Source organism: Pinus tabuliformis, chromosome 8 (assembly GCF_031772625.1).
Source record: "Pinus tabuliformis cultivar Carrire ecotype Pingquan chromosome 8, CPIR1, whole genome shotgun sequence".
Classification (NCBI taxonomy): Eukaryota; Viridiplantae; Streptophyta; class Pinopsida; order Pinales; family Pinaceae; genus Pinus; species Pinus tabuliformis.
In genome coordinates, this window is record NC_142294.1 from 289,606,761 (window position 1) to 289,631,708 (window position 24,948).

General features: G+C 38.6%; 1 protein-coding gene across 1 annotated transcript; it reads right to left on the minus strand.

Moving 5' to 3' along the window:
• Nucleotides 1–11: 11 nt before the first annotated feature.
• LOC149235264 (uncharacterized) lies at nt 12–24,917 on the minus strand. Its single transcript, XM_089368502.1, has 3 exons — nt 24,891–24,917; nt 755–1,021; nt 12–477 (listed from the first exon to the last, which is right to left on the minus strand). Exons 1-3 carry the CDS (start codon nt 24,915–24,917, stop codon nt 148–150), a joined length of 624 nt encoding a protein of 207 aa, XP_089224628.1. The 3' UTR covers nt 12–147.
• Between the last annotated feature and the right edge of the window lie 31 nt (nt 24,918–24,948).

Sequence of the window (24,948 nt, forward strand, 5' to 3'; positions counted from 1 at the left end):
AACCTTAAATTCTAAGAACATAATCCCTGTACATCAAATACAATCTTAGAAGCAATCCTCTGTTCTGTTCAAATTTAGGGAATTCACCAGCATAAGTTACTGAATTAAAGGCGTTGAAGCAGCCAAGATGAGGCATCATGAACTTTTTCAATCATCAAGCCAATCCAAATTAAAACGTTCTTCGATGACCTCAACTATGAGATTAGGCATGGTAGAGGGCTTGATAGCCAGCCACTGTCGTTCAGTGCTCTCATCACAGATTACACATCTGAGAGATCTTAGTTTGGCTAATGCTTTAGGCAGCTTCTTCAGTCCAGAGCACTCCCTCATATCCAAAATCTTTAAGTTTGATAGCTGATCAAATTCCATGGGAAGGTCCTTCAAAGACCTGCATAATGAAATATCAAGAAATTCAAGTTGCTGAAGTGCACAGATGGAAGGAGGAAGCATTGACAAACTTGGGCATATGCAGACAATCTCAGAACCCTAAGTGACCTTAGCCTCCCAAAGTCATCGGGTAACTTTTGGATAAGATGACAATTAGTGACAGATAACTTCTGGAGGTAAGTTAAATTACAGATGTTTCCAGGTAGTTCCTCCAAATCACTGCAGTGGTCAAAGTTAATTTCTTGAAACTTTGGAGACTTTGGAAAGTCATGTCCCTTATCCAATCCATGGGAAGACCTGCATAATGAAATATCAAGAAATTCGAGTTGCTGAAGTGCACAAATGGAAGGAGGAAGCATTGACAAACTTGGGCATATGCAGACAATCTCAGCACACTAAGTGACCTTAACCTCCCAAAGTCATCAGGTAACTTTTGGATAAGATGACAATTAGTGACAGATAACTTCTGGAGGTAAGTTAAATTGCATATGTTTCCAGGCAGTTCCTCCAAATCACTGGAGTGGTCAAAGTTAATTTCTTGAAATTTTGGAGACTTTGGAAAGTCATGTCCCTTATCCAATAAAGTCATATTCCCCAAACCCTCACATAGGCATACAGACAACTTTTCCAAGCTCTCTCAGGATCTACAATACTCATAAAGAGGAGACACAATCAACCTCTGACGTAGTACAGACTTTATTTGAGGAAACGCAGGGAAACTCGGCAGTCCATGAAGTGTTGAACGCTTAGAACTGTAATTGTATATTATAGCAACCTTCAGTTTTGACATGGTATGTAAAAATGTTGGAAGACAGTAACGAGTGGCAGCGAAAAACAAAGTCAATACTTCCACCTCAGGAAAGTTTATTTGACACCAATTTTGCTCTTCCATTGGACCTACAGTTCCCAGAAATGTAAAAGTCAGTATGCTATGCTGATAAAAAATGTTTATCTAACATCTTAATAAATTTGGAACATAAGTAGATTGATCAAAAAATGATTCAATGTGTAGGCAGTTAAAGAAAACAAGTTTCAGTAGTGATCTGTATGAATTGAAACAAATTGAGCCTTAGATGCCTAATCTTTGAGTGTTAGCCATTTTGTGGGAATATTATCCTCCTTGCTAGGCATAAAAAGCCTCTTACAATGAATGGTACTATCCTGGTTGGCCAGATAGAAGGCTAAATCTCGCATCACATCATGTTGAGAAAAAGAGAGCTCGGAGGCACAGCCAAATGAGATGGCCCGACACCTGACACATCAAAAACTTATATTAACTAAGAGGAGTGAACTCAAAAGCCTCTTATCTCTGCTGGTTAACACGCTGATCCTACCTTCCTAATTTCTAATAAATCATGTAAAAAAAATTAAGCCTAAAATTGCTGGTTCTCATGCTTCCTGGCACCTGAATTGTAACTGATGAGTGCTAAGGAGGATGTGCACTAGATCACACAAATGCCTAGATGGGACCAAACACTGCAGTTACCAGGCTCAGCGCACAAAAAACTTGGCAGAGGCAAAAAAGTGAGTTCAAATCAGGTAAGCTAAAACTTGAGGAGAGATGAGCAGAAATCAGGGAAAAACAGAGAAGAAAATGAAGCAAAGAAACTCACTCTCTCAGATATATAAAAGAAGGTGGTGAGTTTTCTGACAGGTCCACAGGTCAAAAATTGTTGACCCATGAACAACCCACTAAGTACTCATAGGTCGAGTTATTCATAGCAAGTTAAACTTGTTGACATCAAGTTTGACTCACCATCAATTTGAATTCATGTGTTTCAGCAGGCAACCCGACTTTCACCCCCATGGGTGGGTCAAACCCAGCAGGTCTGGAAACCCTAACACCCACAATTTAGGACCCTATCACCTAATAGGAGCCAAACCTTCCTATGGTTCCACGCCTTAGGGAAAAGGAACACTGTTAAGGAAGAAGCAATTATGTATGTTTCAGATATCTGTTATAGTGTTGCACTACTTGGACTCAGCAAAAAAACAACAAGGGTTTGAAATCATTAACTGGGTAAAAGCTCAGCAAAAAGTCGCTGTGCAATGAAAATGAGAAAATCCGCCTTCTAAGTTACTTTTCTGCAGCAGCTGCTGAATTTTTGAAAAAATGGGAAAAAAATGCCTGAATCACAATCTGTGCTACTAAATCATTTCAGACATAACCCATCAACTAATCTGTGACTTCCGCAACACTGAACTGTAGAATAGCATCTTATTTGCATCAGATTCAAGTTTCTTCAGCAGCAATCAGAAATTAGAATTGATCAGAATTGTATGAACAATTATCACAACATTAGAAACAGGACTCTTTATAACTGTGCGAGTACTAGCGAGTTGATTCCACTCTCTAAGCTAGTGAGCAGAGTCAAACCTTTGCCAAAAGTCCTGGTCAGAGTCGGTCAGGCTCAATTTTGGTAAATAAGTTTAAGTTCTGCTAGGCTTATATTCCTCATATTTTTTAGTGTGTGTTTCCTGACATTTTTAATAAGACAATTTTTGCCATGTCACCAAGTTGACTCTCCACATTGGATTTGCCAAGTTTTTGCCAAGTCTGGTTCATGTGACTTTGATCAGGATTTTCTCTTCCGTTGAATAGTATAAGGTAATCATCTGGTGAAGGTCCCAGGATACCATAAATTGCATCCATTGCTGGATGTATGCCTAGTGCTAACACCAGTAAGGATTTTGAAGCCTCTATGACAGTTTTAATACCCACAACAGCACAAGCTAATACAAGACATGGATAGATAGATAGCTCTTATCAAACATGGATGTAACCTGAAAAATACAGTACATCTAAATCTTCCCTAGAGACACCTTGGCATGTCTCCTCTTTCCTGCAGAAAAACAACTCCACGGAGGCAGTTTCAAGATATAAAAATATAACATACCAAGCCAAAGATAAAAAAATATAATATACATTTCATCCAGATGCATCGTCAATGAAAATTTACCCAAATTGAATAACAAATATCAGATATTTCTCTATATTAACCTTAAAAAGAGAAACTAATTATTCCTATGAAGTCGGGCTCGGACATGAGACAAAGTAGATTTAGCCAATAGACACGGAGTCTCTTTGGAGACAAAAATGGGATTCAATCATTAAACAAAGTGAGTTCAGTCCTAAGCTATGACAATCAAGAAACCCGAAAAGGAACGGAACACGAATTGGGGCTAGATGATTTGGGAGAATAAAAAATGTAACCCCGCCGATAAAATTGATTAGTAATGTTCTATGTACTGTTAAGATGCAAACTGGAACATGAACGGGAACAGGAATGGAACAAGAAACGGGTCTCCTGACTAAGTTTTTTGGTAACAGAGGCTCAGCCTATTAATCAGCATGTGGCAGCTGCCAAGCAAACGTCACAAGTTCAAATCCTACAGAGTCGCCCTATGCCCTACACCGCTAAGAATTTTGCAACCTACACCGCTAAGAATTTTGCAACCAGAAGAGCAGAAATCCCATGCGTGAAGCAGACAGTAGAAATAGTGATATAACAGCACAAGGCTGCGCTGGCTACGCGGCCCTCAGGCAGGAAGAAAGACACGAAACCAAGAAGAAAGACACGTTTCATCACTGCAAAGACACGTTTCGGTTCAGTCACTGCGAAGAGTTTCGGTTCAGTCACTGCGAGTCTCATCGCCAGGAGGCCCATTGCCAGATCCTCCCTCTCTGTCTTCCACCTGGTGGAAAAAAACAGATTAAATCATTCTATGAAAAAACAGATTAAATCAACGGCAGAAAACACCCCAATCATCTAACACACAGAATCAATGGCTCAAAATCGCACACGTCACATTTTAGGGATGTCTTTCTAAGAGGGAACGCCTTACCGCGTAATTAGGCCCATTTAAGTTGTATCTTTTTATTTAAACCATCTAAATTATATTACTAATAATATAATTTTAAGATCACAACACATTCAAATACTAAATTGATATATAAAAGGAGATATATATACTTTATTCCATTATTCCATTAGGTACATTTAAGTTGTCATTGTTATGTAAATAATTTAAAAAATACTTCTTCTTTTTTAACAAGAATTAGGAAATATATACATTAGAAAATACTACGACAAATGCATGGAAGAAAGTTACAAAGGAAATTTGCTTCAGAAATTTAGAGCGAAGATGGTTGACAAAACAAAAAACAATCCTTCCCCATCAAAAGGAAAAAAGGGAGGGATCCAACTCTAGACCTTCTAAAACATAAAATTATTATTTCCTGCTTATAAGAGTAGTTTCTTACAGAATGCTTACACACATTGATACCCAAACATAATATAATCAAGAATTGGTGAAAATGTACCCCCCAAAAAATCAAAGTAGTTTAGAGATTGTTGGGAGTTCGGATTTCTTTCTTGGCAGAGTTTCCTGCCTCTGGTCAAAGGAGGGATGGAAATGAGTTTTTCTTTAAAACCCCTGAAAAGGATGAAGAGAAGGGGGGCTTTATCACCTTAATTTTAGATGCATTATCGCCAACCTTCTCTTTCTTCTTTTTTGCAAGTGGAACTTCTTTTCCTTAAGCCAGGCCTTGCTTTGAGAAGTTTTTAGAGGACCTCGAATGGGAATTACATTCACTTTTGGAGAATCTAGATTCTTTGATTAGAAAGGAACTAAAGATGATTTGGGATCATGAACACCTTCAACTTCATCCTAAGATTGCAGAGCTCCAAATCTATTATTAGAGAGAAAATCTAGCTTGGAGGGAGGTTGAAGCTAGAAGGCAAATTAAGACTCCTTTGAGACTTGTTTTTTTCTCTTTCTTGAACCTTGTTCATCATCATTCTAGGGAATTGGATTCAACTTTGAAAGAGACGAGGAACCTTTGGATTGGATAACTTTTTGGCAAAGTGCCCATACACATGGAAAGATTTACATTTAAAAGGGACCTACTCGTAATCAAGATATTGAACATGGTTTTATCCTTCTAGATCAAACTAGGTTGCCTTAGTCAATCCCTTATCAAAATCTATTTCCACACATACTATAGCACAGGTGAGAATGTTGTCTTTAGGTTCTACATGGGTTATGTAATGACTCGGCTTGTTTCTTATTGTTGTGAAGGGATAATTACCCCAAAAAAAATGGGGAGAAATAGAAGTCTAAGCCAGACAGGGAGTGAAGATATTTCCATGTGTAGATTGAAATCAAAAGACCAAAATGATAGTGACAAACCCTTGAGGCCCATGAATAAGGCCCATGATCTAATCCCTATCTTTTGTGTTTTCAAAAATAAAAGTAAAAAAAACCTTTACCACAATAAAACATTCTAGCGAGTTGATGATCACTCCAAATCTCGACAAACCATTCAAAAACAATGTTAGGACTGGACCAAAGCCCTGTAAATTTACCTGTTAATCCTATCTCCTTCAATATATCAATATTTTGATGTGCGACAAAGGGTCATAAGTCCAACTTGGGGATTGCATTCGACCTTTTGGCACATATGTTATTTTCAAAGGTGGGATTATGCCCCAAAAGAATGGATGCCCATTGAGAATTAACAAAAACATCGGAGTAAACCTTTGAATCTACATTCAAGGATCGACGAAGAAAGACCGCAAACAACACCTACAATATTGTCTGAGGCAAATCCTCATATCTAATCGAGCAAGGTAATGGCAGACTAATTTGTGGCTTCTAAGAACAAGTTGATAACATAAATATCCCCATGCATATTCTAATGGGAGGAGACATGGGTGTCAACATGCATCGAAGCAGTAGCGACTAGAATTAGGCATAGAGGGAGAGGGTTAGAGAAACCCTAACTACTATGGGAACTCGACTAGGACCATCTTCCCAATCCAATAGCCTTGAAATTTGAAAAATACTTTACTATTTATATATATTAAATAAAAAAATTAAATTAATTAATTAAAAGATTTTATTGTTTAAATTCTTCAAATAAATAAATTGAAAGTGGTTTATTATTTAATTTTAAAAATTGAAGGTGTAATTTACAACTCACCCACAATATGGCATGTTTAGCTTAATATAGTGTTATTAAATTGAAATTTGAAATTTGAAATTTTTTAGAAAAAAAAATAATAATAATAATTTAGCTAAGATAAGATAGGACAAATGTATTAATGTTTGAGAAATGGCCATGGAATTAGGTCAATGAGGGTTTTAGGTATAATGATGTCTAAAGAAAACAAGGGACAAAAAGTAAAACATAATAGAGGTATGATTTAAAGCCTAGATCATTGACTTAAAAAATGAAGAGGTGGTCCAAGAGAAAAATGTATAAGATGAGTGTGTCACAAATATATTGCATGAGTGAGAGGAGCCTATTTTGCTCCACCAAAACCATCTCTCCTTACATCTAAGGTTGAATGAAGAAACATCAAAATAGATGTACATCTAGGAAAAGAATCAAAAGAGAAGGTGGAATAAGTGTAATCGTGTCTAGAGTAAAACTATCTTTATCTCTTTTATATAAATTTTAATGTGGTAATTATCCTAGATATAATGTAAAACTACAAGTAGGTTTAGTATCCTAGTTTTATATATGGATCTAAGTTGAGTTGGATACTTGATATCATATGAGCTCTGCCTATCATTAGTGATGATGGAGCACACGACATATTGAGTATCTTGGGATACTATCAAGGGTTGAAACAACCTTTTTGGTCCTAAAGAAAGGCCTAAAATAATGCTTGATTGGCTAAGAGTTTATCTTCCTCGAATGTAAAGAAATATGTTAATGGCCCAAGACTAGAGGCATCTGACAAGGATGAATGTATGCCCTCTTACGAACTACTAGCAAGTTATTTTAGATGGTGTGGTTTTTCTTGAATAACGACAATGTGTTAACTCACAGTCCTAAATAGTAGCCAAGGATGGTTGTCCTCACTAGTGTTGGCAATTGATTTATGATAGGTTTTGCCACCTTTGGAAAGAATAAAAATCTAAGAAAATAGAATTTTTAAGTAGTAAGAAGTTTGGGCTTGGACTTGGACTTGAGAAATCATGGGTTATGAACTTTCTAGTATATTAATGCATACAAAGGGTTTTGAACCTTGCATCTCTATTTGAGTCGTATTTTTTACCCAATTGTTTCATTTCCAACACACTAATTTGTAAGATGGTTTGAAGTATTTAGGTTTTTTTAAACCAAATGCTTATGAGTAAAATATTGACATTGGCTAATAGCCAAAATAAAGAGTACATTGTTAGTATGAAGTAATAGATCGTTGTCCACAACAAGTAGGTTGGTCTTAATCAACTTTATTTTAGAATTTATCCCTATTTATTGGATGTCCTTGATGTTGCTAAACTATTAGGTGGATGGCATCTTAAAAACATCCATTCATTTGTAAAATATGTCATCACAAAGAAAGTTTGGAGGCTAAATACTAGTAAGGGTTTTTGGTGTTTGAGAATTGTGCAAAAAATAATTTCTAGTTTTGTTAAGAAATGGATCAAGAATCCATCAAAGAATTGTCATAATGACTTAAAATTTGGAAGGCGGCTATGCTTACTTTTCTTTTGATTGATACATGGTTTGTTTAAAAGGTAGGAAATGGGATTAGAGTTAGGTTAGGTGAAGATAGTTAGGTGGATTGTGGAAACCTATACAAGTTATCTCATAATCTTATCGAAAGATCAAAATGATAGGGACAAACCCTTGGGGCCCATGAATAAGGCCCATGATCTGATCCCTATCTTTGTGTCGGTTTATTAAATAAATTTTTTACATAAATTAATTAAAAGATGCTATTGTTTAAATTTTTCAAATAAATAAATTGAAAGTGGCTTATTATTTAATTTTTAAAAATTAAGGTGTAATTTACAACTCACCCACAATATGGCATGTTTAACTTAATATGATGTTATTAAATTAAAATTTGAAATTTGAAATTTTTAATGAAAAAAATAATATTAGAAGTAATAATAATAATAATAAATAATTTAGATAAGATAAGATAGGATAAATGTATTAATGTTTGACAAATGTCCATAGAATTAGGTCAATGGGAGTTTTAGGTATAAAGATGTCTAAAGAAAACAAGGGACAAAATGTAAAAACATAATAGAGGTATGACCTAAAGCCTAGATCGTTGACATAAAAAACGAAGAGGTGGTCCAAGAGAAAGATGTATAAGATGAGTGTGTCAAAAATCTATTGCATGAGTAAGAGGTGCCTATTCTGCTCCACTAAAACCATCTCTCCTAGTATCTAAGATTGAATGAAGAAACATTGAAATAGATGTATGTCTGGGAAAAGAATCAAAAGAGAAGTTGGAATAAGTGTTGTCATGTCTAGAGTAAAACTATTTTTATCTCTTTTATATGAATTTTAATGTAGTAATTATCCTGGATATAATGTAAAACTACAAGTGGGTTTAGTATCTTAGTTTTATATATGGAGCCAATTTGAGTTGGATACTTGATATCATACAAGCTTTGCCTAGCCTTAGCAATGATGGAGTACATGGCATACTTGGTACCTTGGGATACTATCAAGGGTTGAAACAACCTTTTTGGTCCTAGAGAAAGGCCTAAAATAATGTTTGATTGGCTAAGAGATCGTCTTCCTCAAATGTAAGGAAATAGGTTAATGGCCCAAGACTAGAGGCATTTGACAAGGGTGAAAGTATGCCCTCTTACAAACAACTAACAAGTTATTTTAGATGGTGTGGTTTTTCTTGAATAATGACAATGTGTTAAATCGTAGTCCTAAATAGTAGTCAAGGATGGCCTCACTAGTGTTGACAATTGAGTTATGATAGGTTTTTCCACCTTTAGAAAAAATAAAAATCTAAGAAAATAAAGTTTTTTAGTAGTAAGAAGTTTGGGCTTGGACTTGAGAAATCATGAGTTATGAACTTTCTATTATAGTAATGCATACAAAGGGTTTTGAACCTTGCATCTCTATTTGAGTTATATTTTTTACCCAATTTTCCAACACACTAATTTGTAAGATGGATTGAAGTATTTGGCTTTTTTTTAAACCAAAGCAACTTGTGAATAAAAGTTTGAGATTGGCTAATAGCCAAAATAGAGAGTACATTGTTAGTTTGAAGTAATATATCATTTTCCAGAACAAGTAGGTTGGTCTTAGTCAACTTTTTTTAGATTTTATTCCTATTTATTGAATGTCCTTGATGTTGATAAAGTTGTAGAAATTTTCACTGTAGATCACCTGATAATGCAATATACTAAAGCAAAATACTTGATCTACTTCTACAAACAAACTTGCGGAAGCTTAATCGATTTTGAGCAAGATCAAATAGAACACATATAATAGATGAAGAAGAAATCAATCGCACATGAAACACAGAAGAATACTCTGGGGAAAGCCTCAGCTAAAAAACCCCGCTATCTGTATTATCATACAAGTGAAAATATCTCAGGATTACACAAAGATTTAACTCTCAAGCTATCCAGCTCTTAGTACAATCCCTCACTGTTGCTCATAGACAAAATAGACAACACATATGCCTTCCTTCAATCCTCCAAGCCTCCTATTTCCTTGCGCAGTTTCTCCTGGGTCCTCAAGCTACCACCTATGTGTAATTACCTCACACACTGCTCACCAACCTCAGAAATAACTGCACAATCCTCAAGGAAAGAATTCCTTCTGCATGCAAGAGATATCCTCATGGGAATATTCCTGCAACTGATAGTACATTGTCCCATCCTTTGATCTCAACTGGGTCTCTGTCTAAACTGACATGCATGAGTTATTTATGAGAGAATATTCAGTTATCTGAAGTACACTAGTTGCATGCATGCATGCATTGACTAACTGAACTCACAATCGGTTCCACAAACTGTTGGAACTAATCTAATTGGACTTAACTCAGTTAAGTGAGCTAACTAATTATAACTCAAAGTACAACTCATCCTGGTCTCCTTACTTAAGGGATAACTTCCTCAATCAAAGGGATAATTGTTGCATGTCTTCACATAGACTTCATGTTTGATTTTGTCTAACTAATTAACTCAAGATGAATTAATTAATTATTTTACAAACAACTGCTGAGCTCAAATTTGAATTTTATTTCACAATTTTAATTTAGGGATTAATTAAAATTAGAATGTATCCTGAAATACTATCTATAAGAATGCTATTTTTAGCATTTCTTGTTGCTATTTTCAACACTCCCTCTCAACAAGAAATTTGTCACCCCGATCCTGTCTCTGTGGAACTCGAATTTGCATTTTGACAATGCCTTAGTCAAAATATCTACATCCTGCTCCTCGGTCGAAACATACTGCAACAACATGATCCTCTTCACCACACAGTCTCAAAGATGATGATACCAGATATTGATGTGCTTGGACCTGTCATGAAATACTGGATTCTCAGAGAGTTTGATACAACTATGATTATCGTAATAGATCACAGTTGGATCCATCCTCTGATCAAACAACCCAACTAGAATTTTCTGCATCCAAATGGCCTCACATGCTACCTGGCTTGCAGCCATGTATTCAGCCTCTGCTGAGCTAAGTGCAACTGACCTCTGTTTCTTGCTGTACCAAGAAACTACAGTTGAACCAAGGTTGAAAATTCCTCCTGAAGTGCTCTTCTGATCTGATGGACTCCCTACCCAATCTGCATCTGTGAAGCCCTGAAGCTTCACTCCCTCTGTCCGTCTGTACCATAATCCATACTGAGATGTGCCTCTGAGGTATCTTAGCACATGCTTAGCTGCCTTCCAAAACAACTTGGTAGGCTGAACCATTGCTTGACTCAGCTGGTTCACCACAAAGCACAAATCTGGCCATGTGTTCACTAAATACATCAATGAACCCACAAGTTGCCAATACACAGTAGGAGCTACTACCTCACCTAAAGTAGCATCCTCCTTCCTCTAGTTACCTGCTAGAGGAGTCTACATGGGCTTGCACTTCTCCATGTGGAATTTCCTGAGTATCTCATTGGCATAATTGCCTTGAAACACAAACACTTCCCCATCCTTCTGCCACACTTCCATGCCTAGAAAGTAGTGCATGAGACCCATGTCTTTCATCTCGAACTCGGACCTTGCAAGACTTGATCAACTGATCATCACCTGTTAATATTAGATCATCAACATAAAGAACAATGATCAATGGCTTACCTTCTACCATGATGTGGTATAAGTTCACATCTGCTTCACTCTTTATGAAGCCCAACTCATTGAAGTAGTTGTCGATCCTGGTGTACCAAGCACAAGGTGCTTTCTTCAGCCCGTACAAAGCTCTCTTGAGTCGGCACACATGCGACTCACGATCGAAGGTCTCAAATCCTTCCAGTTGCTCTATGTACACCTCTTCCTCAATCTTTCCATTGAGGAATGCAGTCTTCACATCCATCTGATGGATCTTCCAACCCATATGTGCTAATAGTGCCAACGTCGATCTAATAGATGAGTACCTTGCTACAGGAGCAAAAGTCTTATCATAGTCAATCCCCTCGACTTGTGAGAAACCATGGGCAACAAACCTTGCCTTATGTTTCTCCGCACTACCATCAGCTGCTTGCTTTACCTTGTAAAGCCAACGGGAACTCACCACTAACTTGTTCTCTGATCTTGGAACAACATCCCAAACATTGTTCCGAACTATGGAGTCATACTCCTCCACCATAGCATCAACCCAAACTGGCTGCTGCACTGCTTCCTCGAAGAAAGATGGTTCGGTCTCTATACATTCCCCAACAAGGGCCACGTAACCAGTGTACCGCTTAGGTGATCTCCTCTGTGTGCACTGAGAAGATGGCTCCCACTTTCTCTCTCGCATCCATCAACAATCTGTGAGCTTCCCTTGAGTGTTTTCGCCCATCTTTGGAAGACTCTGCATGAGTGGATGTCTCCACTTCTGGATCCTCTACATGGAGTTGCTCCGCATCAGTCTGAGGCTCCTCCTCCTTAGGAACCAAAAGTTCCTCCTCTGCATGCAACTTGAGCTCCCTCTCAAGGGATACTCACATGGCCTTCTGCTCGTCGAACTTTAGATCTCTGCATACCATTGTCCTCTGACTGGTAGGCAAGAACACCCGATAGTTGTGGGGTGTATCAGTGTACCCCACAAGTATCCCCAACTCAGTTGTTGGCTCAAGTTTTTTCCGGGCATCTTTGGTCACATGGAAAAATACTGATGAGCCAAAATTATCGAAGTGACTCACATCTGGTCTCTTCCCGGAGAAAGCCTCCTCTGGTGTCTTCATCCCCAATATGCGATGCAGGCTTCTATTTTACAAGTATACCATTGTATTGCATGCCTCAGCCCACAAATGAAGTGGTAGGCCTTAGTCATGTAGCATTTCCTGAGCTGGTCCCACAATCGTTCTGTTCTTCCTTTCGGCCACCCCATTCTGTTGTGGGTTATGGGGTGCCGTCAACTCCCGTTTAATTCCTTCTGCTATACAGAAGTCCTTAAACTCTTGAGAGACGTGCTCTCCACCATTGTCGCTTCTCAAGGCCCTGATATTCTTTCCTAATTCTTTCTCAACCAAGGCTTTGAACTCACAAAACCTTGAGAAGGTTTGATCCTTCTTCTGCATGAAATAGATCCAGCATCTATAAGAAAAATCATCAACGAAAATAACATAGTACCTTTGTTTAGCGGTGGACGTTGTCGAGAATGGTCCACACACATTTGTATGAACTTGCTCCAAGATTGCTTTAGCTCGACTATCTCGATCCTGAAAGGAAGATTTTGCATACTTATCCAAGGTACAACCTTTGCATGTATCCACTTGCTCAAGTTTACCCTTGGGAAGTCCAGTAGAAATCTGTTGCATGATCTTCAAGGCCCCATGGTGGAAGTGGCACATTCTTCTATGCCATAGCTCACCAATATCTTGGCTTTGCACCAACTCTGCTTTAGAATTCAATGCAGCACAATCATCAACCTCCAGCTTGTAGAGATTCTTCACTTGAATCCCAATCCCCTTGGTCTGTCCCGTGGCGATGTGTCTCAAGAATGCCTTTCCTTTACTGAAGACTACATCATAGCCTTTGTCTTCCAACATTGCGACGGATACTAGGTTCTTCTTCAGTCCAGGCACATACTTTACATCAGTCAAGGTGAGAGGAGCTCCATGCTCCCTCTGAAACACAACCGTGCCTTCACCTGAAACACAGTACTTTCCATCATCGCCCATCTCTATGTGCATCTCTAGGTCCTTCTCCTCCAAGGTACTAAATAAACTCTTGTTGTCGGTCATGTGGAATGAGGCTCCACTGTCCAGGTACCAAACACAACCCACCATCGATGAAACCATGCATGCGATGAGGGTAAAATCTGTTAAAATTGGAAAATAGGGCCAAACTCCATGTGGGTCAGCCTATTTATGGCAGCTGATATTTTTATTGGATCCCTCTCGTCAAGAGGTGTAATATTGATCTAAAGATCATCCGATTCCTATAAGTATTTATGGAGATATGAATTTATTCTGATTATGGAATTATTATCAAGCCGACCAGCAACTTATGTAGGCTCAATAAGCCCAAACATCATGTCGATTCAACCTATACGTTTTTGGTATAAATAGAAGAGTCTTGATGTCATTTGCAACACATTCTTGAGGTGATCTCCTCCTCTCCACGTCTTGGGTTTTTGGAGAAGGATTGAGACACCAAGAATAATATACTAGCCTAATGGTGATGCCCTAGCCGCAGGTCGATCTATGCAGCAAACAGAGACACCTATACACTGTCTAAGGAGTATTCTGGCCGTAGTCAAGCCATGCCCTAGCTGCAGTCAAGGGAGCTCATATACATTGTCAACGTGGTTAAGGAAAGGCTTAATACACGCTGTCAAGAAGCCTTATGAACTGGCCCTAATACACACTATCAAGAAGCCTTATGAACAAGCCCTAACACGCTGTCAAGAAGCCTTATGAACAGGCCCCAACACACTGTACAAAAGCCTTATACACTACGTTGTCCAAAAGTAATAACCGTAGCCAAGAAGAGGACTGAACTTGCAAAAAGGTGAAGCCGCAGTCAAGGAGAAAGGAGCCGCAGTCAAGGAGCAAGAAGCTACAGATCAGATCCTCGCACTTCTCTCTGAAATTTCAAGTGAGCATTGGTTACAGGTATACGCAGTCAAGGAGAGACGGACTTCTCATATTTGCAAACAGAAGAAGATTCACATTAGGGCTTGACTGCACCTCGGTTGGGCATTAGGTGCAGTCATGGCCAGATCTCAGGTACATGATCTAATTCGATGAGGACGCAGCATTAACTAAGGTCTGGAGTAGGTTCCATTCTCAGCATACCTGTAGGTGCAGTCTAGATGAATCTCAGATCTCATACTTTGTAGATCACGGATGGATGAAGGAGAAAGGACTACGAATAAGGTTACAACATTAGCACGAAGTCTGTGCTATTAATCTCGATATATACATAAGTGTTTTTTGTGCGCTTACTATCTTCACTGTCTAGGTCTAATGGAGATCATAGTAATCGTGTAGTTGTTATCTCAATCTCAGCATTGATGTGATCATGTTGGAGAGTATTTAAGTGATGACTGTGTCTACTACGCTCTAAGCATAATCTACAGTGATAGAATGGCATACCTGTAGCAGCCCTATCACAATGAACAACAGTGATAGAATGCCATCTGTTAAGGCAACAACATGATGATGATGCACATTAGTATGGGCAGCATGAAGTTGAATGATGATCATGGACATGAAGGGAAGCATGATGATGAATGATGATCATGGACATGAAGGGCAACATGATGATGAATGAGATCATGGACATGAAGGGCAGCATGATGATGGATAAGATCATGCACATGGGCAACATGATGATAATCATGATTAGTGCAACATGGTGCAGTATGTAGTGGTACAACATGAGAACCAGATGCAGCACGATGATAGGTGAAGCAGTCACCTTGGAGAATCAGTTGAAGTAGAATGTCTTCAACTGATCTCATCGTTATACGAAATGATCTATGCTAGATCTAGATAAGTCAAAGTGTTGACTTCTGTTGTAAATGTACTATCTCTCTCTCTCTCTTTCTCTGTTGAACTTTGAAGAACATAAAAGAAGAATTGATCAAGGGTTTCCCCACATTGTGGGGTTTGTCCCTGGCTAGCGCCACATCTTGTGTCCTCTTGTCTTGGCTTGTCTTCTGCGATTTATATTTATGTTCTATCTGCAGTTTATCTTAATGCTGATGTGATTGCTAACTGTGAAAATTTAAATAAATTGCTCTAGCATAGAACATACCTAAAATTAGCATGGTATCATAGATGAGGTGAAGAAAATGCCCAAGCAAGAGTGAAAGAGCAATCACTGAAGATAGTTGGGACAAGACAAAAGGATCAATGGGTTCCTCATAATTCACCCATGGTGAAGTCGAAGTAGAGAATATTATCAGACTGGCGCAGTGGAAATTTCTGATGGCCTACCTAAAGATCACTTCATTGGGAAGTTCGGATCTAAGGATGGAAGGAAAGGCAGATGCCTTGGTTACAATAAGTTCGACCCTTATGCGAAGGAGTGTCTAATGGTAGAGAAGCAGGTCATCAAGGACACAGTCGTCTCTTCAAAGAAAGCAAGGAAACACAAAATCTCTTTTATGTACTTGATCGCAAGAAGAACCTGGTGTCCATCTTGGAAATGGAAGTTTAAGGTTTCAGCGTGGCACTCATCGATGGAAAGGTACGTGTTTGAAAATAGATTTTTCAAATATGTTTAGAGTTCAGGATTGTATCAAGTCCACTGGGGACCATGTTCATTGACTCAGCACTGGAGGTCTATGAGTCAGATGGTGACCGGGATGCCTGAATTCAAAAAAAAAAAAAAAGAGCATGAAGGTACATGTTTGAGATGTAACGAAGGAAAATCTTACAAGGGGACCATTCCCCTCATGTAGCAGGTCCACAGGTTTGGAACAACTTTTGGAGTTTGAGATTCATGAATGGGAATCTCATATATACAGGTGGATGAAAGCCCTCTATGGCTTGAAACAAAACTCCTCGGGTGTAGTATGAGAGGATTGATAGCTATTTGATGAAGTTGAGATTCACTAGGAGTGAAACTGATCCAAACCATTACCCAAAGGTTATGGATGATAGACCTCTCACACTGGCACCTCATAAGGACAACCTATGTCTGACAGGTGCAAACCCTCTCATTTGCAGAAGTAAGAGGGAGTTGGATTCTGAACATATGTTTTGCAATTAGCATGGTGAGCTCATATTTGGTTGAGCCTCACTGGATTGATGCCAAGAATATCTTCGGGGCACAATATCTCATGGATTGAGATACATTGCTGGAAATATGAAAACTGCATGATTGTTTGAATGTTGACTGGGCAGGCAGTGTGGAGGATCACTAGAGCACTTTTCAGTGCTGGATCTCTTTGGATTCTGCTTCGATATCATGGATGAGCAGGAAGCAGAAGTTGGTTGTTATAAGTATCGCCAAGACCAGATACATAACTACGAGTATGACCTTGTATGAAGTTCCCTGGTTGTACACATGATGAATACCACTGTGATTCTCTATGACAACCCGAGGTGGGATTCGATTATTGAGGAATCCCATATTCAATGATTGCTACAGTAGATATACATCAGATACTGCCTTATCTGGGATATGGTAAGTCAATGAGAAAGGAGGCTCCATCGCACTGAGATGATGTACAGGTCGCTACACTTTGTCAGAGCCCCGGGGAAAGATCAAATTTGTGATTATCCCAAACGACTTGGAGTCGTCGAAAGACCCTTGTAAAAGGGTCCTGCATGTTGCATACATTGAGATCTGGGAGCTCTAGGGGCTTGCAGTTCTTACTAGAGCAACATACGACCACAGGGTGACTCACCCTCCCCTGGTGGTGCACACTGTGGACAAGATGATTTTGCTCTCTTGTGGGACAGGATGATTCGCTCTCCTGTGGACAAGATGATTCGCTCTCTTGTGGAACAAGATGATTCGCTCTCTTGTGGGACAGGATGATTCGCTCTCCTGTGGACAGGATGATTCGCTCTCCTGTGGATAAGATGATTCGTTCTATTTTGGAACAGGATGATTCACTCTCCTATGGACAAGATGATTCGCTCTCTTGTGGAACAAGATGATTAGATTTCTTGTGGGATAGGATGATTCGCTCTCGTGTGTAGCAGGATGATTAGTTCTCCTGTCGAGGCATCCTACCCATGCAGTCTGGGACTCATGGGAAGTACCTCTCATCTGATCAATGAGCAGGGAAATGAGGATAGGGACCATAGTAGTACCGATGGATGCATCGCTGTATCTACCGTACTCCCTATGCTAGGATGACCTTCATTGATCTGGGATCAATGATACTGGTATGGGACCAGTGGTAGGTGTTTTACCTACTATGACGTTGACTTCAGGTTGGTTGAGACTGCTATGGGACTAGTGGTACATACTCTGAGACTGACTTAGGGTCAGTGGAAGAATGGTCTGGGACCAGTGAGAGTGGTGCATGTTATGACACTGACTTTGGGTTGGTTGAGACTAGTTTGGGACTAGTGGTACACTCTCTGAGACTGATGATACTGGTTTGGGACCAGTAGTAGGAGTGGTACCCACTATGACGCTAACTTTGGGTCGGCTGAGACTGGTCTAGGACCAGTGGTACGCACTCTGAGATTGACTTCGGGTCAGTGGAGAATGGTATGAGACATTCTCGATCAATTCTTCTTCTTCATAGTTCAACAGAGCTAAGTTGAGCAGAGCAGAGCAGAGCTAGCAGAGCTGGGTAGAGTTGAGTAGAGCTGAGCAAGGTTGTGCAGGGCACTGATGGCAGAGATAGTACAGTTGGACATATGGATCAGCGGATGGAGTTCTCCCTAGTTGAGAGGGAGTGTTAAAATTGGCAACTAGGGCCAAACTCCATGTGGGTCAACTTATTTATGGCAGCTGATATTTTTATTGGATCCCTCTTGTCAGGAGGTGTAGGATTAATCTAAAGATCATCCAATTCTGATAAGTATTTATGGAGATATGAATTTATTTTGATTATGGAATTATTATCAAGCCGACCAACAACTTATGTAGGCTCAAGAAGCCCAAACGTCATGTCCATTCAACCTATACGTTTTTGGTATAAATAGAAGAGTTTTGATGTCATTTGCAACACATTCTTGAGGTGATCTCCTCCTCTCCACGTCTTGGGTTTTTGGAGAAGGAGTGAGACACCAAGAATAATATGTTGGCCTAATGGTGATGCCCTAGCTGCAGGTCGATCTATGCAGCAAACAGAGACACCTATATGCTGTCTATGGAGTATTCTGGCCGCAGTCAAGCCATGCCCTAGCTGCAGTCAAGGGAGCTCATATACACTGTCAACGTGGTTAAGGAAAGGCTTAATACACGCTGTCAAGAAGCCTTATGAACTGGCCCTAATACACACTGTCAAGAAGCCTTATGAACATGCCCTAACACGTTGTCAAGAAGCCTTATGAACAGGCCCTAACACACTGTACAGAAGCCTTATACACTACGTTGTCCAGAAGTAATAGCCGCAATCAAGAAGAGGACTGAACTAGCAAAAAGGTGAAGCCGCAGTCAAGGAGAAAGGAGCCGCAGTCAAGGAGCAAGAAGCTACAGATCATATCCTCGCACTTATCTCTGAAATTTCAATTGAGCATTGGTTATAGGTATACGCAGTCAAGGAGAGATAGACTTCTCATATCTGCAATTAGAAGAAGATTCACATTAGGGCTTGACTGCACCTCAGTTGGGCATTAGGTGCAGTCATGGCCAGATCTCAGGTACATGATCTAATTCGATGAGGACACATCATTAACTAAGGTCTGGAGTAGGTTCCATTCTCAGCACACCTGTAGGTGCAGTCTAGATGAATCTCAGATCTCATACTTTGTAGATCACAGATGGATGAAGAAGAAAGGACTGCAGATAAGGTTACAACATTAGCATGAAGTCCGTGCTATTAATCTTGGCATATACAGAAGTGTTTTTTGTGCCCTTACTATCCTCATTGTCTGGGTATAATAGAGATCATAGTAATCGTGTAGTTTCTATCTCAGTCTCAGCATTGATGTGATCATGTTGGAGAGTATTTAAGTGATGACTGTTTCTATTACACTCTAAGCATAATCTACAGTGATAGAATGGCATACCTGTAGCAGCCCTATCACAATGAACAACAGTGATAGAATGCCATCTGTTAAGGCAACAACATGATGATGATGCACATTAGTATGGGCAGCATGAAGTTGAATGATGATCATGGACATGAAGGGTAGCATGATGATGAATGATGATCATGGACATGAAGGGCATGATGATGATGAATGAGATCATGGACATGAAGGGTAGCATGATGATGGATAAGATCATGGACATGGGCAGCATGATGATAATCATGATTAGTGCAGCATGGTGCAGTATGCAATGGTACAACATGAGAACCAAATGCAGCATGATGATAGGTGAAGGAGTCACCTTGGAGAATCAGTTGAAGCAGAATGTCTTCAACTGATCTCATCGTTATACGAAATGATCTATGCTAGATCTAGATAAGTCAAAGTGTTGACTTCTGTTGTAAATGTATTATCTCTCTCTCTCTCTCTTTCTCTACTGAACTTTGAAGAAAATAAAAGAAGAATTGATCAAGGGTTTCCCCACGTTGTAGGGTTTGTCCCTAGCTAGCGCCACATCTTGTGTCCTCTTGTCTTAGCTTTTCTTCTCCGATTTATATTTATGTTCTATCTGCAATTTATCTTAATGCTGATGTGATTGCTAACTGTGAAAATTTAAATAAATTGCTCTAGCATAGAACATACTTAAAAATAACAAAATCCAATTTGAACTATGAGGTCAGTGCCTCACCATCTAATCCTTTTGAGGATCCCTTCTTGGATTTCTTCTGTGGACAATTTGTTGCATAATGGCCCACCTCATGACAATTAAAGCATCACACTTTAGATTTGTCAATCTTCTTCCCACCATGGGAAGAAATCGATTTGGAATGGGAAGCCTTCCCTTTCCCTTTCCTCGCCTTACTCGCTAAGGCTATATTTTCTTCATCATCATGCTTTGATGAAGAACCATCTCTGGTGCTTCTCCTGATCTCCTCCTGCATCAGATCCGACCACAGTCGTTCCCAATCTGGAAGTTTCTCTCTTCCATTTACTGAGTCTTGGTAGCTATGCCAGCTCTTAGGAAGATCGAGGAGAGCAAGACTCACCATGTCATCATCGGCTGTCGTGATTCCTACACTTCCAAGCTCATCCTTGCAAGTGGTGAGCTTGTTCATATATGTAGAGATCGTGTCGCCCTTTTCACACTTGATTTTCCTAAGCTTGTCTTTCAGCGCCAGCTTCCTCTGATCGCTGCTATTCTAATATAGATCCTTCAATGTCTTCCACATTGAAACGGTGTCTCCTTCCCATGGAGACTTGAGACAATATGGTCTCGAACTCCCTCAAGAAGAATCCTCCTCGCTCTAGCCACACATTTCTTCCATTTCACCAATTCTTGGGCATTTGCTGCTGTTGGCTTGGGGACTTCTTGATCAATGAAGTCCTTCAAACCATTTTCCTCTAATACCGCTTCCATGCGATCCTTCCAGGCTATATAATTCAAGCTGCCATCTAGGACATACTCGTGTCTCAAACCATTGAACGCCATTGGTGAAATTTGAGATGTGATAAGAATTCGATTTCTATAATCAAGAACTTCAAACTTCAAACTTCTCCCTTCTTTGTATATTGTTCTCTGCTTTGATCACTTCAGCTCCGATACCATGTAGAAAATCTCACTATAGATCACATGATAATGTAATATACTAAAGAAATATACTTGATCTACTTCTACAGACAAACTTGTGGAAGCTTAATCGATTTTGAGCAAGATCAAATAGAACACATATAACATATGAAGAAGAAATCAATCACACATGAAACACAAAAGAATACTCTGGGGAAAGCCTCAGCTAAAAAACCCCGCTATCTATATTATCATACAAGTGAAAATATCTCAGGATTACACAAAGATTTAGCTCTCAAGCTATCTAGCTCTTAGTACAATCCCTCACTATTGCTCATAGACAGAATAGACAACACATATGCCTTCCTTCAGTCCTCCAAGCCTCCTATTTCCTTGCGCAGTTTCTCCTAGGTCCTCAAGCTACCGCCTGTGTGTAATTACCTCACACACTGCTCACCAACCTCAAAAATAACTACGCAATCCTCAAGGAACGAATTCCTTCTGCATGCAAGAGATATACTCATGGGAATATTCCTGCAACTGACAGTACATTGTCCCATCCTTTGATCTCAACTGGGTTTCTGTCTGAACTGACATGCATGAGTTATTTATGAGAGAATATTCAATTATCTGAAGTACACTAGTTGCATGCATGCATGCATTGACTAACTGAACTCACAATCAGTTCCACAAACTGTTGGAACTAATCTAGCTGGACTTAACTCAGTTAACTGAGCTAACTAATTACCACTCAAATTACAACTCATCCTTATCTCCTTAATTAAGGGGTAACTTCCTCAATCAAAGGGATAATTGTTGCATGTCTTCACATAGACTTCATGTTTGATTTTGTCTAACTAATTAACTCAAGATGAATTAATTAATTATTTTACAGATAGCTGTTGACCTCAAATTCGAATTTTAATTCATAGTTTTAATTTAGGGACTAATTAAAATTGGAATGTATCTTGAAATGCTATCTATAGGAATGTTATCTTTAGCATTTCTTGTTACTATTCTCAACAAAAGTATTAGGTGGATGGCATCTTAAAAACATCCATCCATTTGTAAAATCTTTCATCACAAAGAAAGTTTGGAGGATAAATATTAGTAAGGGTTTTTGGTGTTTGGGAATTGTGCAAACAATAACTCCTGGTTTTCTTAAGAAATGGATCAAGAGTCCATCAAAGAATTGCCATAACGATTCAAAATTTGCAAGGCGATTATGCTTACTTTTCTTTTGATTGATACATGGTTTGTTTAAAAGGTAGGAAATGTGATTAGAGTTAGGTTAGTTGAAGACCATTAGGTGGTTTTTGGAAACCTATACAAGTTATCTCATAATCTTATCAAAAGACCAAAATGATAGGGACAAACCCTTGGGGCCCATGATCCGATCCTTATCTTTTGTGTTGGTTTATTAAATAATTTTTTTTAGATAAATTAATTAAAAGATTTTATTGTTTGAATTTTTCAATAAAATAAAATGAAAGTGGTTTATTATTTAATTTTAAAAAATTAAGATGTAATTTACAACTCACCCACGATATGGCATGTTTAACTTAATATGATGTTATTAAATTAAAATTTGAAATTTGAAATTTTTAATGAAAAAATTAATATTAGAAAATTAATAATAATAATAAAATAATTTAGATAAGATAAGATAAGATAAATGTATTAATGTTTGACAAATGGCCATGGAATTAGGTCAATGGGAGTTTTAGGTATAATGATGTCTAAAGAAAACAAGGGACAAAAAGTAAAAACATAATAGAGGTATGATCTAAAGCCTAGATCGTTGACTTAAAAAATGAAGAGGTGGTCCAAGAGAAAGATGTATAAGATGAGTATATCACAAATCTATGGCACGTGTGAGAGGAGCCTATTATGCTCCACTAAAACCATCTCTCCTAGCATCTAAGGTTGAATGAAGAAAAATCGAAATAGATGTATGTCTAGGTTATGAACTTTCTAGTATAGTAATGCATACAAAGGGTTTTGAGCCTTACATCTTGATTTGTGTCATATTTTTTACCCAACTGTTTCATTACCAACACACTAATTTGTAATATGGTTAGAAGTATTTGGGTTTTTTTTAACCAAATACTTATGAGTAAAAGATTGAGATTGGCTAATAGCCAAAATAGAGAGTACATTGTTAGTATGAAGTAATAGATCGTTGTCCACAACAAGTAGGTTGGTCTTAATCAACTTCATTTTAGAATTTGTCTCTATTTTTTGAATGTCTTTGATGTTGCTAAAGTATTAGGTGGATGTCATCTTAAAAACATCCATTCATTTGTAAAATATTTCATCACAAAGAAAGTTTGGAGGCTAAATACTAGTAAGCATATTTGGTGTTTGGGAATTGTGCAAAAAATAACTCCTGATTTTGTTAAGAAATGGATCAAGAATCCATCAAAGAATTGCCATAATGATTTAAAATTTGGAAGGCAACTATGCTTACTTTTCTTTTGATTGATACATAGTTTGTTTAAAAGGTATAAAATGGGATTAGAATTAGGTTAAGTGAAGACCATTAGGTGGATTGTGGAAACCTGTGCAAGTTCTCTCATAAAATCTTATTAATGTGCTTCATGAACACGGATTGTTTTGTCTAAGTCAAGTAGCTACAAGACTCAGAGTTAGGAATGGAAATGTGTTCAGGAGATTAGGGTGGGAGATGAAGATGAAGTGATGTGGGAAGCATGCATCACTAACCTAAATTCCAACGATGTTAGAATTTGAGATTTTGATGAGATTTGATTTGGTCAAAGAATCCACCTAGACATATATACACTCCTAAGGTGGATATAAGGTATTATGTGAAAGGATGGGTAAGGGTGAGACAATTCAATGGTGCAAAATCAATATGGAACATGAACTTTCCTTTAAAAATATCAAATTGTTTGTAGCTTTCCCTTCAAAATAAGGTCCTCACCCAAGAAGTATTGAAAAAGAGAAGTTGGAATAGCTAAGTAGGTTCCCATTATGCAAGAAAAAGAATAAAATATTCAACACTTATACTATTTTGTTGTTATTCAATCCAAGTTGGAAAGAGGTAGAGGATATTTAGGGTTTTGAGGTCCAAGGAAGAGGAAATTTTATTGAATAAAGTTTACATGCTTAGGATAACAACATTTTGGTTAAGGAATATAAACATCTTCCTATATTAATAGTTTAGTGGGTATGGTTGGTCCTAATAGTAGTGTCTTTGAAAACAAGTTTATTCTTCCTATTCAAATTTCCCCTCAAAGTTTGGCAATTCTCCGAACATTCAAACAACCTTCAAACGAGAAGTTTTTAAGGAAAATTGTTGTCGAAAGGAACTTGCTTATTTTGATGGTGTTTTCCAAGGGGATACACCTGTTTGTGGTGCAAGAGGGATCTTATATTTAAATTTTATCATGTTTGTAATGTCAAAATGGCTTCACCCAGATGCGGGTGTATTAAATGACAGCCGAAGTTTTTAATGACAGGCGGAAGAGCGTGGTACTGCCAGCTGCAGACCAGCGCAGTTATCCACAAGAGTATCTGGCTCAAGCAGATTAACCTTAAGTGAGGGAGATCTGGCCTGCATTTTGCATTAACTGCTCACTCCGTCCAAGGCGAGGTTCTTGCTGATATTACCATGGCGATCTTGGCTCTCCTTCCCACTGTTTGCATTCCGCCTTCCTGTATCAGACCTTTTATGGCTGAGCGTCTCTGTGGCAGGACTGTTTCTGCTAACAGAGGTAAGCTTTCGGTGGCTCTCGTCGTTAGAATTGTGCTACCCTTCTTTCACTTTTAGGCCTGTTCTCTTAGCTTGAAGTGGTTTACTGGTGTGCTGTATTGTTTCCTCGCCATTGCTTCCGGTATTGTTGTGCTTCCCCTCCAT

Coding starts and splice junctions, on each gene's coding strand:
- LOC149235264 (XM_089368502.1), bottom strand. CDS start 24,917: ATGGCGAGGAAACAATACAGCACACCA. Junction 1,022..24,890: donor GGAAACAATACAGCACACCA/GTAAACCACTTC, acceptor AGATCCTGAGAG/AGCTTGGAAAAGTTGTCTGT. Junction 478..754: donor GATTGTCTGCATATGCCCAA/GTTTGTCAATGC, acceptor TAGGGTTCTGAG/ATTGTCTGCATATGCCCAAG.